At 37.7% G+C, this 17326-nt stretch overlaps 2 protein-coding genes across 2 annotated transcripts; one reads left to right on the forward strand and one right to left on the reverse strand.

Moving 5' to 3' along the window:
* The first annotated feature begins 5495 nt into the window (after positions 1-5495).
* On the forward strand, positions 5496-9159 carry LOC110801471 (1-aminocyclopropane-1-carboxylate oxidase homolog 1). The gene is made up of 3 exons (XM_056838757.1): positions 5496-6523; positions 7185-7506; positions 8394-9159. The coding sequence occupies exons 1-3, from the start codon at positions 5997-5999 to the stop codon at positions 8643-8645; spliced, it is 1101 nt and encodes a 366-aa protein (XP_056694735.1). The 5' UTR covers positions 5496-5996; the 3' UTR covers positions 8646-9159.
* A 3640-nt stretch (positions 9160-12799) lies between these two features.
* On the reverse strand, positions 12800-16675 carry LOC110801480 (uncharacterized). The gene is made up of 2 exons (XM_022006848.2): positions 16566-16675; positions 12800-13610 (listed from the first exon to the last, which is right to left on the reverse strand). Exons 1-2 carry the CDS (start codon positions 16673-16675, stop codon positions 12800-12802), a joined length of 921 nt encoding a protein of 306 aa, XP_021862540.2.
* Between the last annotated feature and the right edge of the window lie 651 nt (positions 16676-17326).

The raw sequence follows: 17326 nt of genomic DNA on the forward strand, positions 1-17326 counted from the left end.
GACCTTCACTTTGTCTCGGCGGGGGGTGTTCATTATTTCTTGGGAGAAGGGAGTGAGAGCCTCTTGCAATGACGAGGTATGTCTGTGCCTATCAGTTCTTGGTGGAGGGGAGTCCCATCTTCCTCTTGGGGAGGTATGCCTACCTCTACTCTCTGGGAGAGGCGAGTATGTTCGCTCACGGCGTGGAGGGATCCTTCCTATTCTTGAGGGTGAGTGATGCCTTGGGCGATGAGAAGATGAATGAGCCTCTGGCTGTTGATCGAGGGATGAAACCCTTGTCCTGGGGGAACGGCCTCTAGCCCGGCTAGAGGGTGAGTGACATCTCCTTATAAGAGAAGGTGAGTGCCTCCTGAGAGATGTCCTTCGAGAGCTGACCTCGATCGGTCTGACTTGTCTTGAAGGAGTGGGGTGGTCTCGTGCGGAGGCCGTAGTCTTAGCACTAGAGGGGGATAGACCTCGGGTGATCCTATCATTCCTGATGGCTTCTCTGGCTTGTTCGAGGCGCCTTCTGTGCAAGAGGTCTCGAGCATCAAGGTCTCCTCTGTGCAGTTGTCGATCTTCAATTACCCGGCGTGCATCTTGGCTGGCCCTTGATTGGCGAGGGCGAGGCTGTGCCCCACCCCTGTCACCTAGCCTGTCCTTCACACTTCGGGGTTGTGCCCTATGGATGGTATGAGATGTTGTGCTCACCTTTGAGTTGGTAGGGTGGTTTGGATGTTTCCTTGAAGGTCCTTCTCCCATTCCTTGGAGGTTGTGGATAGCCTCGTTGACTTGAGAAGCCAAATACTCTAGATCCTTTCGGGTGACCAAGTTCTCAGGGTGACCCTCGACATGGGGCTGTTGATTCTCATGGTCCTGATCACCATCGTGATCATCTCCGTTCCTCGGAGTAGGCATCAACACGTAATTGGGATGGGACTCTGATCGATGAGAGGAGGAGTGTTGCCTGGTTCGTCGAGTGTTAACCATGGCTTGTAGTTGACTTCCCCACAGACGGCGCCAACTGTTTCTGCGAAGAAAATGCTAAGTGTGAAAATAGGGGAAGCCTCTTCAACCAGGCTGTCGTTTTCCTCCAATCGGTTGTGGTTTGTCCTACAAAAACGGCAAACGTAAACTGGTTCGGGGGGGGTTCCCGAGAAAACCCTCTCCGACGCTCAAGTCAGTTCTTGTAGAGAGAGAAAGTAGTGAGAGAGTGAGTGTGGGAATAATTGCATACCTGAGTAATGATTAGGTGAAGCATATTTATAGTAATGCAGGATGGCATTATTAGTAAATATAGGCAAGTGTAGGGGTATGGAATCTTGGGCCTGTAGGGGGCTGAGATATGGGCCCCTAACTTCTGGTCTAAGCCCATCAAGAAGTTTGTGTTTGAGGGTATTTTCAGTAATTTCCCCTGAAAGGGTATCTTGGTAATTTGTGTAGAAAGTGGGTCCCACAGGGGGGCCCGAACACGTGCATATAAGACTGAAGGTGATAATGTTGCGTATGTTCTTTATATTGTGATAATATGTTTTTTTTCTTTAACTTTTCAACCATGAATTTATGATGGAATCTTCCAATAGGTATTAAACCATTGGATAAAAATATTTTCTGAAGAAAAATATTTATATAGTCATTATTCTACGATAATAAATATTGATTTATTAATGTTGGTTTACATGCACTCTAAAATTCACACACGCATCGCGTGCATAAAATACTAGCAGTAGCTTTTCGGTAAGACCGCCTTACGGCGCGTGTAGGAAAGACCGGGTGAACAAACCATGCGCGCGTGGACTCACGCGCTATATAAAAAGAAAATATTTCTCTCTCCTCTCATTTTCTGCAAACACGGACTTATTCTTTGCTTCTCTCATCCTTCTCTCTGAAACCCTAATCTCTGGCTTCTCCTCAAAATCTCCTCCACCAAGAAGATCGAATCTCCAAACCACCTACACCATGGCCGTCAACTGGAGCAGCCGAAACGCCGTCGATCTCTCTCCTCTCTTCTCAGTGTTCTAAGCTTCCTTTCTCGACGGAGAAGACAACCATCACCACCATCATACTCGTCGTTGCCGCCTACCTTTCTCCCTCTTCGAATAGTCAAACTCACCGGTGATCTCCATCGTCCAAGTATCTGAATAAGTATTTTAATTTGGATTATGATTTTGTAATTTAGGTTTTTGATTTAGGTTATTTTAATAATTTGTATTTTGGATAGATCGTGTTCTTGGATCTACCAATTGTGCTGAATTTAGGTTTTTTATTTCCCTCTGATTCGTTGCGGTGGTTGTGGTTTTTAATTTAGTTGAATTTAGTCTCGCCACCCATCACCGGTGGATTCGCTGATGGTGAATTAGGCGGCGGCAAGGAAGTCGGAGGGAGGAATGGAGTCACAAGCCTCTAGTAGATGTAGTTTAGAAATTTGAAGTACTCTTGTAGTTTTTTTGTATAAATTTTTGTTTTAGTTATAAATTTTTTATATTCAGTTATGAAATTAAAGTGCTTTAGTTATCTTTTTGCATTTTATTTTTGGTTATAAGCAACAAATTATCAATGTCTTTTGATGTCAGATTTCTGAATATGTGAGATTTGATTTAATAGATGAAGTTATACATTTATATTCAAAAAATCTTAAATAAAACTTCGAAAATATTAACTAACTAAAACTCAAAACAATTTAACTAAAACGCAAAACAAAGAAACTAATACCGCTGAAACCTTGACTAAAGCTCAAAAAAATTTAACTAATACTTTTTAAAAAAAAAACTAAAAATATGTAACTAGAACTCTTTTTTTTTTTTTTTTTTTTTGAAATCCTAACTAAAACGTCAAAAACCATAACTAAAACTTGAAAAATCCTAACTAAAAACTCAGAAAATCGTAATTGGTTTCATTGCTTTAACTAAATCGTTCCATTGCTTAATCAATTGGTTCTATTGCTTTAACTAAATCGTTTCATTATTTAACTAATTGAATTTCAAACTTAACTAATTGGTTCAATTGTTTAACTAATTGAATTTCAGGATTAACTAATTGGTTTCATTGCTTTAACTAAATCGTTTCATTGCTTAACTAATTGGTTTTATTGCTTAACTAATTGGTTTTATTGCTTAACTAATTGGTTCAATTGCTTAACTAATTGAATTTCAGGATTAACTAATTGGTTTCATTGCTTTAACTAAATCGTTTCGTTGCTTAACTAATTAGTTTTATTGCTTAATTAACTAATTGAATTTCAAACTTAACTAATTGGTTCGATTGCTTAACTAATTGAATTTCAGGCTTAACTATTTGGTTTCTTTGCTTTAACTAAATCGTTCCATTGCTTAACCAATTGGTTTCATTTCTTAACTAATATGTTACATTACTTGACTAATTGAATTTCATGTTTAACTAATTAGTTTCGTGCTTAACTGATTGATTTCATTGCTTCACTAATTAGTTTCATTGCATAACTAATTGATTCAATTGTGTAACTAATGGTTTCATTGATTAATTAATTGAATTTCAAACTTAACTAATTGGTCCAATTGGTTAACTAATTGAATTTCTTGCTTAACTAATTGGTTTCATTGCTTAACTAATAGGTTACATTGTTTGACTTATTGAATTTCAAGGTTCACTAATTAGTTACATTGCTTAACTAATTGGTTTCATTGCTTCACTAATTAGTTCCATTGCTTAACTAAGTGGTTCTGTTGCTTAACTAATTGAATTTCAAGCCCAACTAAATGGTTTCATTGCTTAACTAAATGGTTTCATTGCTTAACTAATTGGTTTTATTTCTTAACTAATTAAATTCCAGAGTTAACAAATATACTTATTGATTTCGTTGCTTAACTATGAGTGTCGTTGCCTAACTAATTGGTTTCAGTGCTTAACTAATTGGTTTCATTGCGTAACTAAATAATCATATTGCTTAACTTATTAATGCCATTGCTTAACTACTTGGTTTTATTGCTTAACTAATTGATTTTATTGTTTAACTAATTAATTTTATTGTTTAACTAATTATTTCAAGTGTTTAACTAATTCAATTTCAGGCTCTCTATTGGTTAACTAATTGGTTCTATTGCGTAATTAATTAATTCAATTATTTAACTAATTTCTTTGCATTTTGTAACTTAAATAAAGCCCTGAAATTGATTGTCTGAACCTCAAAAATACATAAATAAAACTCAAAAGTTATAACTAAAACCAAGAAAGTCATAACTAAAAGTACAAAAATCTTAACTAAAACTCAGAAAACCAACAAAATATTTATTAACTAAAATAAAATTATTCTAAACTAATTTTTTTTAAACTTTAACTAAAAGGAAATACAGCATGACTAAAACATAGTTATCTAAAACAATAAATAACTAAAACGATTTATTTCTTAACTAAATACAACAAAAAATATACCTAAAACAATAACCGAGATAACCGTAACTAAACCATTTAATTTATTAACTAAATACAACTAAAATATAACTAAAACAATAGAATTCTTGACTAAAACGAAAATAAATCTAACAACACCACCAACCAAAACTAAAACCTAGATCGCTGCCTCACTTAGCAGAGCTGCAATCGGAGATACGAGGAGCGACATTTTCGAAGTTGGCGTTGCCAGAGAGAATGTCATCGCGAACACATTGCAGATTCTAGGATGCAGGAAGCCTTTAACTTGCTGATTTGTAGACATTTTCTTAGATTTCTTGAGCTGCTATTGACGATGATGATTGCGCTTCTCTTTCTATCTGTTTCTATCTCCTCCGCCTTGATCGTCGTCGTTCGAACCAATTTCAGCTACATCAATCAAATTCAATTTCTAAGTAATTAACATTTTATCGGATAAATTGAGCAAGGAAAATCAAGAGAAGAGAGAAAATCCTTGAGAGAACAACAGACCTCTGGTCCTTTCTTTCACATCCCGTCGGCCATCGTCGCTTTCGAACACCTACGGCAGGAGCACCACCAAAACTTGTCGTTGCTCAACGCCGCTTGCCTTGCCGATTCACCGATCTAGCTCTTTTTCGCGTCCGCATCCACCACAACGACGAATAACATGCCACCATGCCACCACAAGCCACCACTAAGCCATCGCCGAATCTTCAGCGCCGCCATACCAGGCATCGGAGGAGAGAGGAGGCGGCGGTTTGGAAGAGATCGGCGTAGCAAATCGTGACCTACCTATCCGTGGTTGTGCCTCACAGCCGGGAAATTAGGGTTTGAGGAGAGAGAAAGAAGAAGGTTGTTTAGGAGAGAGAGAGGGGGAGGCAGACACTCGTTGGGGAGAGAGAGAAACGAATGGGTTTTCAAATGTGGTGAAAAGCAGCTTCTTTATTAGATCCGAAAATTAAAACCCATGACCCGTACCCGCGTGTGTTAACCCGCGAAAATTTGAAACCCAATTCAATAATAAGGTGGTCTTTCCTGTAAGACCGTCTTTTATAAAAGTTTTTATTATAAATGACCTAAAAGATGTCAGTTATTTTCCCCGCGGCCCTTCTTTCCCGGTGATAGATTTGAAAGTAATAAATCTAATAATTCGATCGCAGATTCGCAGTCGACACCAATAATTCGATTTTAAGTGACCATGTTGATTTTTAGTATTAATATTTTAATCCTGAAATTTAAGTGTTCTTGCTTCTTGGTGACCTGTTAATTAATTTTGGCAATATGATACATTTTCAAATAATATTAGTAAAAATAAGTGAAAGAAATGAACGTCAGATTAAGTTGCGTTTTGTTTATGTTGTTTGCCTATTTCGGCTAGGAAACCAAACTGGTTGTTTTAATTTCTTGATCAAAACAGCATTAACATTCATGTGGTCCAAACTGAACACATAGACCTCTTAACTCTAAAGGGTTTAGTAAGTGATTGAAGCAATGACCCTGTAATGCAAAATAAGCAAAATTACGTAATTTAAGAGATGGATGAAAACGTTGCCTACCTCTTGTATACAGTATATAGGTGTCATTTTACTTCAATTATTAATAAGCAATCTTAGAAGAAAAAAAACAGATCAATGATGTCCACTAAGAGTGATAGAGAGGCAGAATTAAGAGCATTTGACGAAACAAAATTAGGAGTTAAGGGAATTGTTGATGCTGGTGTCACAACAATTCCCTCTATCTTCATTCACCCAATTTCTAAACTACATCTACCTCCAAAAATAACCGACATTGATGATGATGATGATAGGTTTCTTTTTCCGATTATTGATCTCCGCGAGAGCGAGAATGATTTAGAGCATAGGAAGAAGGTTGTTGAGGAGATTCGGGAGGCGTCAGAGAAATGGGGTTTTTTCCAAGTAACGAACCATGGAATTCCGAATATGGTTTTGGAAGATATGATAAAAGGGGTAAGGGGGTTTTTTGAGCTAGATAATGAGGTGAAGAAATGTTATTATACAAGAGACTTTGTCAATGATAAGTTCGTTTATCACAGCAATGTTGATCTCTATACTGGACCTGCAGCTAACTGGAGAGACTCTTTTAGTTGTATGATGGCTCCTAATCCTCCGCGTCTTGATGAATTACCTCCCTCTTGCAGGTTTGTCGCTCTTCCCATATTTGATCCCCTCCTTATCTTCTACTTTTTTTTAAAACATGACATTCCTATAATAAATGTTAAAAAAAAAAGTTAGAAAAATCTTAATATTCTATTTTGTTTCATTTTTTATATCGATTACCTTATATATATATATTTTTATAGTAAAAATATTGCATTGATAGTGAAAATATTATGATGACGCATAACCTACGTGACGCCTATAAGAAATGTTACGGTGTTTGTGGAACAGATGAACGGATGAAGTATAAGAAATTTAAATTCATAAACCATACATGCATAACTATATCGCAATTTGGATTATACACCCGGGTGCACAGTGCTCATTGTGCACCCTGTTGAATATTTATTGAAAATCTAATGAACATTGAGAACGATTTCAATGTACATGTACTAGTGAAATATTTAAACTATATGTTCTATGGATTTGAACTATATGTTCATTGGCTATATGTTCTTTGGGTATGAACAATATGTTCTTTGTATTTGAACTATATGTTCTTTGTAAAACAGGGTGCACAGTGAGCATTGTGCACCCGAGTGTATAAACCATATTTTGTAACTATATTTTACAAAATATGATAATTCTTTTTTAACTATTAATTCCTATCAGAGAAAATAAATTTTAATTACGGAAATGTAGGGAGATACTAATGGAGTACTCAGGGCAAGTGATGAAGCTTGGAATAATGTTGTTTGGGCTATTATCAGAGGCACTTGGGTTAAAACAAAGTCATTTATATGACATTGGTTGTGCTCAAGGGTTAAACGTTTCAGGTCATTATTATCCAGCTTGTCCACAACCCAAATTGACAATGGGTACCTCAAAGCATGCCGATATTGATTTCTTAACTATTTTGTTGCAAGACCAAATTGGTGGTCTCCAAGTTCTTCATCAAAATCATTGGGTTGATGTTCCTCCTATTCCTGGAGCTTTAGTGATTAATATAGGGGACCATTTACAGGTAAATGTTAGATTGAATCAAATAAATAAAAAGATAATTAATTTAACAGCCTTAATAATCCAAACAAATATAGGTATAAAAAGGAGTTTGAAATAAAAAAAACTCAATTTTTTTGTCGAGTTGTTTAAAAATAGGTTGAAAAAAAGAAGGCCGTTTTCGGGGACGCGGTCAGGGTCTGGTCCCCCTCCCACTGCTCGAGAATCAACAAATTCGACTCCGCATTGTTCACAAAATTTTGGGTCTTCTTTTGCATCTCCGATTACTCGATAATTTCCACAAGCACAAATTCCACCGTATATTCTTCCTGTTCATCAACGATGATTACAATATCACCGAAAAATGGACAAATTCGTTTTCTTAGGTATCCTATAGGATCTCCCCCCTTTAAAGCCGGACGTGAAAGTTTCCCCTCGCCCGGCTGCGATCAATTCATTCAATATTTCCCTTTTTAGAGGACAAATTATTACCAACCATGGATCAATTCCCTTTTCATTTGGGAGTATTGAATACACCCATAATTCTGAGTTCGTATACTTGACTTGATATCCACAGCCGTAAGTTTCGTTTAAAGGAAAAAGTGTTACGTTATAAAATGCAAATTGATAAAACCCGGGGGACGAATTTTCCATCTCCAAGGAAAAATACTCTGATCTCCTATCAAAAATATTCCTAATTAATTCTCCCTTGGGACCAAAAGCGGTTAGCTGTGACCATTGAATAAGTTTCTTCAGCTTGGATTGGGTTAAAAGCCCGGACATTTCGTAACTTTAATGAGTCAATTTGATGGAGAATCAACATTCAATCAAAGTCTGACTTTAATTTTACTTTTTATTGTAAAAGGGTAATCCTTATATATATTTATGTTGACATTCTCGTTATTTTTTCAGTTGGTTACAAATGACAGATTTAAAAGTGTGGAACACAGAGTACTAGCTAATCATAAAGGACCAAGAGTATCAGTGGCATCCTTTTTCAGCACATTATTTCAAGAGTCATCTACAAGATTCAGGCCCATCGAAGAATTGGTAACAGATGAAAATCCTCAAAAATACCGTGAGATCACAGTGAAAGAATATTATGCATACTTCTTAGGAAAAGGACTTGATGGCACCTCCGTCCTCCCACATTTCAAAATTTGAATCGATTTAAGCTCAATTGGTTCGGATCGGACAAGACGAATGTATTTAACTCAATGTCTAATATTACGTGTCTACGTACTACGTACTCCTACTATTGTGTTATTGAGCTCATAATCAAGACTCAAGAGGTTAATCTTAATGAATACTCAGTGTCAGTAGGATTACACGATTTTACAATGGCTCACCGTAAGCATGGGTTTAAATAAGTGTAGGTTTATAATTAATGTCCAAATATTTTTGGTGAATAAGGGTCCTTTTGAGTTAAATAAGTTTCTTCCGTGAAAAAATAAAAAGGGACGGAAAGAGTATCATTTTTTTTCAGAATTTGGGGCCAAGTTAATTAGGCTTCCAACTTGTTTATGTTTGTCTTGGAGTAATTATTGGGCTTTTCATGGCCTTTGTTTATAGGAATTATTGTGTATTTATGCATTTTTATTATCCGGGCAACTTTTAGAACCGGAAATTTAAGAAATGTATAGTCTTTATTTATTCTTTAATAATGCGTCATAGAGTATCTTTGTTGTACAACCATTGCATATAGGCAAACAAATAACATTGGTTCTACGGTTCTACCATCCATAAAATACAACCGATTGTATTTATATGTGAAAGTAGGGATAATTGCTTGATCTCTTTATTACGTGAGTATCAAATATATATACAAGTATACAAGACTAAACCCTAGAGGAGGCTAAAGCCCTAGGGCCGTATACTAGCGTCGTATACCAGCGTATCTTACAAAATCAATGCTTGACAAATATAGTTAGCACAATATTACAATATACATAATATATTACACCCCCGCAGTCGTAGCGGGAGGTTGGCGTACGCTGAGACTGTCCCGGAAATCATCAAAGAGAACGCGCGGAAGCCCTTTAGTGAAGATGTCAGCAATCTGATAACGGGACGGGACGTGTAACACACGAACCTGGCCGCGTGCAACCTTCTCACATACAAAATGAATGTCCATTTCAATATGTTTAGTGCGTTGATGTTGTACCGGATTACCCGGAAGATAAATCGCACTAATATTATCACAGTGAACCAATGTAGCCCGAGACACCGGACAATGTAACTCTAAAAGCAAGTTGTGAATCCAACATGACTCAGAAACCACATTCGCAACAACGCGATACTCAGCTTCGGCACTAGACAGGAAAAGGGTAGGTTGGCGTTTTGAGGACCACGAAATCAAGTTTTCACCAAGAAAAACACAATAACCGGACGTTGAACGTCGTGTGTCCGGGCAACCGCCCCAGTCTGCATCGGTGTATGAAACAAGTTTCGCTACAGAGGAGGGGAATAGATGCAAGCCAAATGAGATTGTGCCCTGTATATAGCAAATAATGCACTTTAGCGCACTCACGTAATCCTCCCGTGGCTCATGCATATGGAGACAAATTTGTTGAACTGCATATGAAATGTCAGACCGGGTAAAAGTAAGATATTGCAGCGCACCTGCAAGACTACGAAAATGGGAAGGATCAGAAATGGGTGAACCCGAATCAGCCGCCAATTTGGCCTTAGTATCCATTGGGGTCGCTGATGGTCTACACGAGGACATATTAGCACGCTCAATGATCTCCTCTGCGTACTTCCGTTGAGATAGGAAGAGGCCCCCATCGTGCCTGGTGACAGCAATATCCAAGAAGTAACTGAGACCCAAGTCCTTCATAGCAAACTCCGAACTGAGGAGAGACATGATAGACTGCTTGAGAGAATCAGAAGAAGCTGTCAAAATAATGTCATCCACATATAACAACAAATATGCCATATCCGAACCACGATGATAAACAAATAAAGAATGATCTGAAACACTGTGAGTGAAGCCAATGGTGGCTACAAAATCAGCAAATCTTTTGTACCACGCGCGAGGAGCCTGCTTAAGACCATATAATGACTTTTTCAAGAGACATACATAATCCGGATGGGTGGAGTCACGAAACCCCAATGGTTGGTGCATGTACACCGTCTCTTTTAGCTCACCATGTAAGAAAGCATTCTTTACATCCAACTAATGAATACGCCAATGCCTAGACAAAGAAATACTCGAAACTATGCGGATTGTAGCCGGTTTGACCACCGGGCTAAAAATTTCTCCACAATTAATGTCAACCTGTTGAGACCTGCCATCACCAACAAGACGTGCTTTGTGCCTCTCAAAATCACCAATAAGACGGGTCACTAACTCCCACGTCTTATTTCTAATAAGAGCATCATATTCATCATGCATAGCCATTTTCCAATTCGGGTCACACAAAGCACTCACCAGGTTACGGGGTAAGGGAGACCTCGTGACGGAAGTATGAAGATTAAAGAGCCTTTTGGGCTTAAAAATCCCATGTTGGGCCCGGGTAGTCATTTGAGGTGAAGGGGAATGGGGTGATGCTGACTGGGCCAGATTAGGGGAGGGAGTCTGGCGTGTTGAAGTGGGAGGTAGGACCGATTGGGCCTGGTCCAGAACTGATGACATGATGCGGAGTTGGGCCTGAGAAACTAGGCCAGGGAGATGCTGAGTTCCAGGTGAGAGAGGAGGGGAAGTTGGTGAGGATTGGGCTGCAGATGGCGAGTGGGACATGCTGGCCTGGGTAGGTTGTTGTTGGGCCGCGGCTGATTGAACAGGCCCGTGGTCCACCAACAACCTATTCTGCCCAGAGTCAACGGAGGGAGATTTGGAATGGGCCGTGGGCTGCTCTTCCAAGTGAGGGGAGTTGGGAAGTAAACCGTCTAGCAAGAAATCATATGATTGAGGTATGGGTGTGTTTATTTTTGCAAACGGAAAAGTATTTTCATCGAAGATTACATGCCGGCTAATGATTATTTTATTATTGGACATATCATAACACGTATATCCCCTATGATTCGATGGATAGCCCAAAAAGACACACGGGGTGGAACGAGCCTGTAATTTATTAATGGTGGTAGAAGGAAAAAGTGGATAGCATAAACACCCAAAAACCTTAAGACGAGAGTAGGACGGATCTTTTTGGTATAGGATTTTGACTGGAGATTGGTAGTCTAGGAGCTTAGATGGAAGAATGTTTAGAAGGTACGTAGCCATTTGAAGAGCATGGTGCCAAAATGATGCGGGTAGGGAGGCATGAATGAGTAGAGTTCGTATAATGTTATTGGTAGTACAAATTTTTCGTTTGGCTTTACCATTTTGGGAAGAAGTATGGGGACATGAAAACCAAAAAATCATACCATTCATGTCACAAAATTTCCTAAATAAGCCATTGTCAAATTCCCGCCCGTTGTCACATTGAAAACATTTAATGTCACGTTCAAATTGAGTACGAATATAAGCTCGAAAAGACAAAAACATAGCATGCACCTGAGATTTATTGCTAATAGGAAAAGTCCACATAAACTTAGAATAATCATCAATAATGAGCATATAATAACGATGGCTCACAGAGCTCAAAATAGGGGATGTCCAAAGATCTCTGTGAACAATGTCAAAAGGCATAATAGTAGAAGAGGTGGAAGCATCAAACGGTAATCGAATATGTTTTCCCAACACACAAGAATGACAAACTGAATTACGAAAAAGTCTATTACATTGAATGTAATTATTATTTCTATGAGAGTCTAAAATAAGAGCGCCGGGATGTCCCAAGCGTTCATGCCACAAGGTGGATGAGATAGCAGCAAAAGTAGATGGTGAGGTGGTGCGGTTGGTGAAGGTGTTGGTGATGGGATAGAGGTCGCCGGTGCTATCACATCTCATGAGATGCGTCCCCGTCTGATAATCCTTCACAGAAACCCAAAAGGATCAAATTCAACAGAAACTGAGTTATCATTAGTAAACTTACGAACGGAAACCAAGTTTTTGATGAGGTGAGGTGCATGGAGGACATTTTGTAAAGACAAGGGTGGATTAGGAGAGGAAAGAGATGCATGACCATACCCACGAATTGGAATTGAATGACCATCACCAACAATTATATTACGATTATTGCTCAAATTAAAATAAGACGAGAGAGTACCTTGATTAGAAGTCATATGGGAAGTGGCACCGGTGTCCATGTACCAATTTGCATCCGGAGGATTGAGTGCAAGAGCGTGCATCATTTCCAACCACGTGGGCCTGTTGAGGTCTTGGCCCAAGCACTCCTTGTTGCTGATGAGATGGGCCTTGTGGACAAGCCCAACTAGAAGATGGATAAGGGCAAGGGGGAGTGGCCCAAGGCTACATCCATGGACCATAAGAGTGATGGGGCTGTCACTGTTGTTGCGGTGGCCGGAAACCAACCCGCATTGTGAGGTTGATTCTGGCCAGAGCCTCGACCGCCGCCGCCCCTACCTCGGCCTCCGGTGCCCTCGTGGCCACGGCCACCGCTACGTCGTCCTCTATTGTTGTTTTGATTATTGCGCCCATCATTTCCATTCGGTTGGTTGTGATTCGGCTCACCTACAGGTTCATCAATCACGACCATAGCCGCCTGGGCCTCGAGGGCGGCGATGTCCGATAGGGTGGAATCCTCTAACCTAAGCATGGAGCACGCAGTGGAGAACAATGGAAAAGGATCCTTATTGTGAATTTGCGTGACCAGGCTACGGTATAAGGTTGGAAGGCCTGCAATAAGGCGAAGGACAAGACCATGATTCGATACAGGAGCACCCACATTCGCCAACTGATCAGCGATCATCTTGAGCTTCTGGCAGTAAGCACGAGCATTAGGGAAGTCGTCCATGGCAAGGTTCGAGAACTGGTGCTCGAGATGGACAGCCCGGGAGTTCTTGTTGTCTTGAAAAATATCCCGCAAACGTTCCCAAGCTTGTTGCGTCGTAGAGTTAGGTTCAATAATCGTATGGAGAAGGTCATTGGAGATCATCCCATAGATCCATTGCAGGACAATGGCATCAATTCTTGTCCACAAAGCTTTATCTTCGGTGACCGACGCCTCTCCCTCAGCAATAGCAGGGTCGGATGGAAGGATATGGTCGAGAGAAAAAAAGGCCCTAACATGATTTTGAACAATTCGGCCCACGACGCATACTGGGACGATTCCATTTCCAAGATGACGGGGATGAAAGTCTTAATGTTACTGACAGAAAGGGATGGATGCGATCAGCCATGGAGAAAGAAGAGAAGGAGAAGGAAATGGCTAGGGCAAAGAAAAGGAGGGAGATATTTAGGTTAACCTAAGCAACTGATACCATGAAAGTAGGGATAATTGCTTGATCTCTTTATTACGTGAGTATCAAATATATATACAAGTATACAAGACTAAACCCTAGAGGAGGCTAAAGCCCTAGGGCCGTATACCGGCGTATCTTACAAAATCAATGATTGACAAATATAGTTAGCACAATATTACAATATACATAATTAAGATTATTTACATAATCTATTAATATGTTCTCCATCCATATAACAACCAGTCTTCAATATCCAAGTAAGATGGAGCATATATATATATATATAACAATTAACAAGTGTTGTTACAAAGGTATGGTTTTATTATATACGAAGTACATATCTAACTAACAATTGTTGTTACGATGGTTATGGTTTTATTACTTAACGTTATCCATAAAACAATGTAAAAAATAATCATACAAATATTAATTAAAAAGAGTAGGACAAAAGAGTATCTTAGGTTGTTAGGATCGGCTCCAACTCTGGATCGATGAGTTGAGTAAAATCGGATCGTAGGGTTATAAGATACTACTAAACATTAGAAATAATATTTATATTGCTTTAATGCAATGTAAAATCATGCATTGCAAATATTCTTAATACTTTAATACAATTTTTATCTCATTAAGTTGGATACTTATATAGTTTCAAGTGCAAATGATAAGATGTACAGAGTATACAAGCTAAGTTATTGAAACTAATATTTTAGTTATGATCAATTTCAAATCCTAGGCCCTTTTTGGTTAGGAGTTTTTAGCTGGTTTGACTAGCTGTTAGATGTTAGTTGTTTGGACTAGTTGATTTGACTAGCTGGTTGAATTAACTGCTTGTGTAAAAGTGTTTGGTAAATTAAGTTGTTAGTTGTTAGTTGTTGAATACGTAAAATGATCATTAAGGATATTGATACATATATAAAGTACTTTGTTTCTTATTTAATATTAGACAAATAGTTTACTCCCTCTGTCCCTTAATACTCGCACCGGTTTGACCGGTGCGGAGTTTAAGACATTTGAATTGACTTAACTTAATGGGTGTTAGTTGATAATGGAATATTTTTTTAATATAATTAGTGGGAAATGTGTAAGAGGTGGGGAGTGGTGAGTGGTGTTTGAATTTTTAAATGGTGTTTTTGTAGGGAATAGGGGTGTAGGTGGGGTTAGTAAGTAAGTGTGAGAAATAATATAATATTGGTATAAATATCCATTTATAGAAGCGGTGCAAGTATTAAGGGACGGTCCGAAAAGGAAAGCGGTGCGAGTATTAAGAGACGGAGGGAGTATTATGTTAATTATCTCCTCTTATTTTTTTAAACAAACATAGAATAAATAAAATAAATTTATTTTCCCTTAAAAAAATCAAAAAACAAAAACAAATCTTTTTTTAAAAAATATTTTAATTTAAAATTTTAAATACATAAATTATTTATATGCAAATAGAGAAATATTAGTAATGATATTACAAGCATGATTGAAATAATTTTAATTAAGTGCTTCAAAGTACTAATATAAAGTTTATTACAACAAGGAGTAGTAAATGGGTTGAAGGAAATAATGTAGGGTGCTACGATTGGTAAGTTTTGTAATTTTAGGCAATATTATCAGGACAAAGTAGTCATTTTACATTCATTTTCTCAAACCTCTAATTGCAAAAAGCTCTTATGTTGAGCTTTTTGAGAATTAACCTTTTTTTGCAAACTCTCTTCCAAACTTCTCATAACCAAACAAATCCAATTAACTTTTTCAAAAGATCAAACCTCTAATTCACCTAAAAAACATCTTTTTCCTTCAAACCTCTCATAACAAAACACCCCCTTAACTTAAAAAATTATACAAATTTATTTTACTTTTTTTATTATTTGTACAGTAATATAGCATGTACTTTTTAATGGCATGTGAATATGATTTATTTAGTAATATAAATGTAAAAATAATTTAATATTTCGAAATATCAATGTATGCTGGATCAGATCGAGGATCGTATTAAGATCATACCTCTCCAAAAATTTATTCAGGTGGGATCATACGATCCTATACATATTAAGATCTTGCCTAAAATCCGGACTGGTGAAGTGTTTTTGGTTAGTAAGATCCGGATCGGGAGTTTAACAACCATGAGAGTATGGCATAAAATTTTAATGTATTTACAAATTTTTTGTGTTAAAGATATATTTGCTTGTCTGTAATAGTGATAGATATTTACTTTCTCCTTTATAAGAAGGATCTTAGACCATGAAATTAATTGTGGGACCTTTTCTCGATATTCAGAATCCATTTGATCATTAGAAAAATGTAAAGTTACCTAAAAATTCTTCAAAATTACCCCGATATAATGTAAAAGCTATTTGTTTTTAGTGATTTATTTATTTCATATTATAAAAAGTTGATCAAAATAAGTTAAAAGTTATCAAAAGCTAAATAAAAACTACCCCGATATACAATAAAGTTATTAAACAGCGGATGAACAAGGCCTTTTGTTTCATTTGATATGTCTTTCACAAAGGATATCATCAAAGGCTTGTGGTGGAGAAATGATTCCATTCCTGGAATTCTTGTTTCCTTTGCTTGGTGAAAAAGAGTTGTGTGAGCTAGACACACTTGCCAATTCACAAATTTGACAAACAATATCTTTAACTACATAAACTTATAAAATATTAAAAATATACGGAATAAGTTTTATTTATTAATTTTACTTATTCTTTTCGAGGGAAAAGCCAAGCGAAGACTTATACGAAGTATATAATAATCTTTCCTTTATAACGTATGAGCTGACAAAACCTCACAAGGACCACCAATTTCAATGCCTTCGGATCAGGGTTGTAAAATTGGTCAAAGTTTGTGAGGATCATGTTCTCCATGTATTTGAAGCGTGTTGCTTCCGAGACCATTTAGACAACCATTAGCATTAGCTTAGCCTCATTCTTCACATTAAGTTCCTTTTCGTAGACTAGGTTGATGAGCTTCATCAGTGGTTGGATACCTAGGCTAAGTTTACTTTCAACAATACCAGCCTTTTACCTCAACTCATCATATGAAATTTAGTAATTCATATTTATCCGGTTTCGGTTACCCTTTGCTTGGGGGAAAGGGTCGTGATGGCATGATTACCCGCATCCGAAAAATCATCACTGCTACCACAACACACACGTTCATGATACTATTCTTTATTCTTGAATTTAAGAAAGCTTATGCACGAAACACACTACATAAAAAGTAATTAACTTCATATTTTAGAAGGCCCATTTCAATTGATATGTCTTTAACTGATGAAATCACCCAAGGCTTTCCCTTGGCGTCTACTAAACCTAGCGGTGGAGAAAATAATTCCATTCTTGGAATTCTTGATACTTTTGCTCACTGTTTTCCAATTGACCACCAAATTCAATTCCTTTGGATCAGGGTTGTGAAATTGGTCAAAGTTCGTGAGGATCATGTTCTCCATGTATTTGAAGTTTTTTCTTCCGAGACCATTTCGACAACCACTAACATTAGCTTAGCCTCATTCTTCACATTACGTTCCTTTCCGTAGACTAGGCTGA

Source organism: Spinacia oleracea, chromosome 3 (assembly GCF_020520425.1).
Source record: "Spinacia oleracea cultivar Varoflay chromosome 3, BTI_SOV_V1, whole genome shotgun sequence".
NCBI lineage: Eukaryota > Viridiplantae > Streptophyta > Magnoliopsida > Caryophyllales > Amaranthaceae > Spinacia > Spinacia oleracea.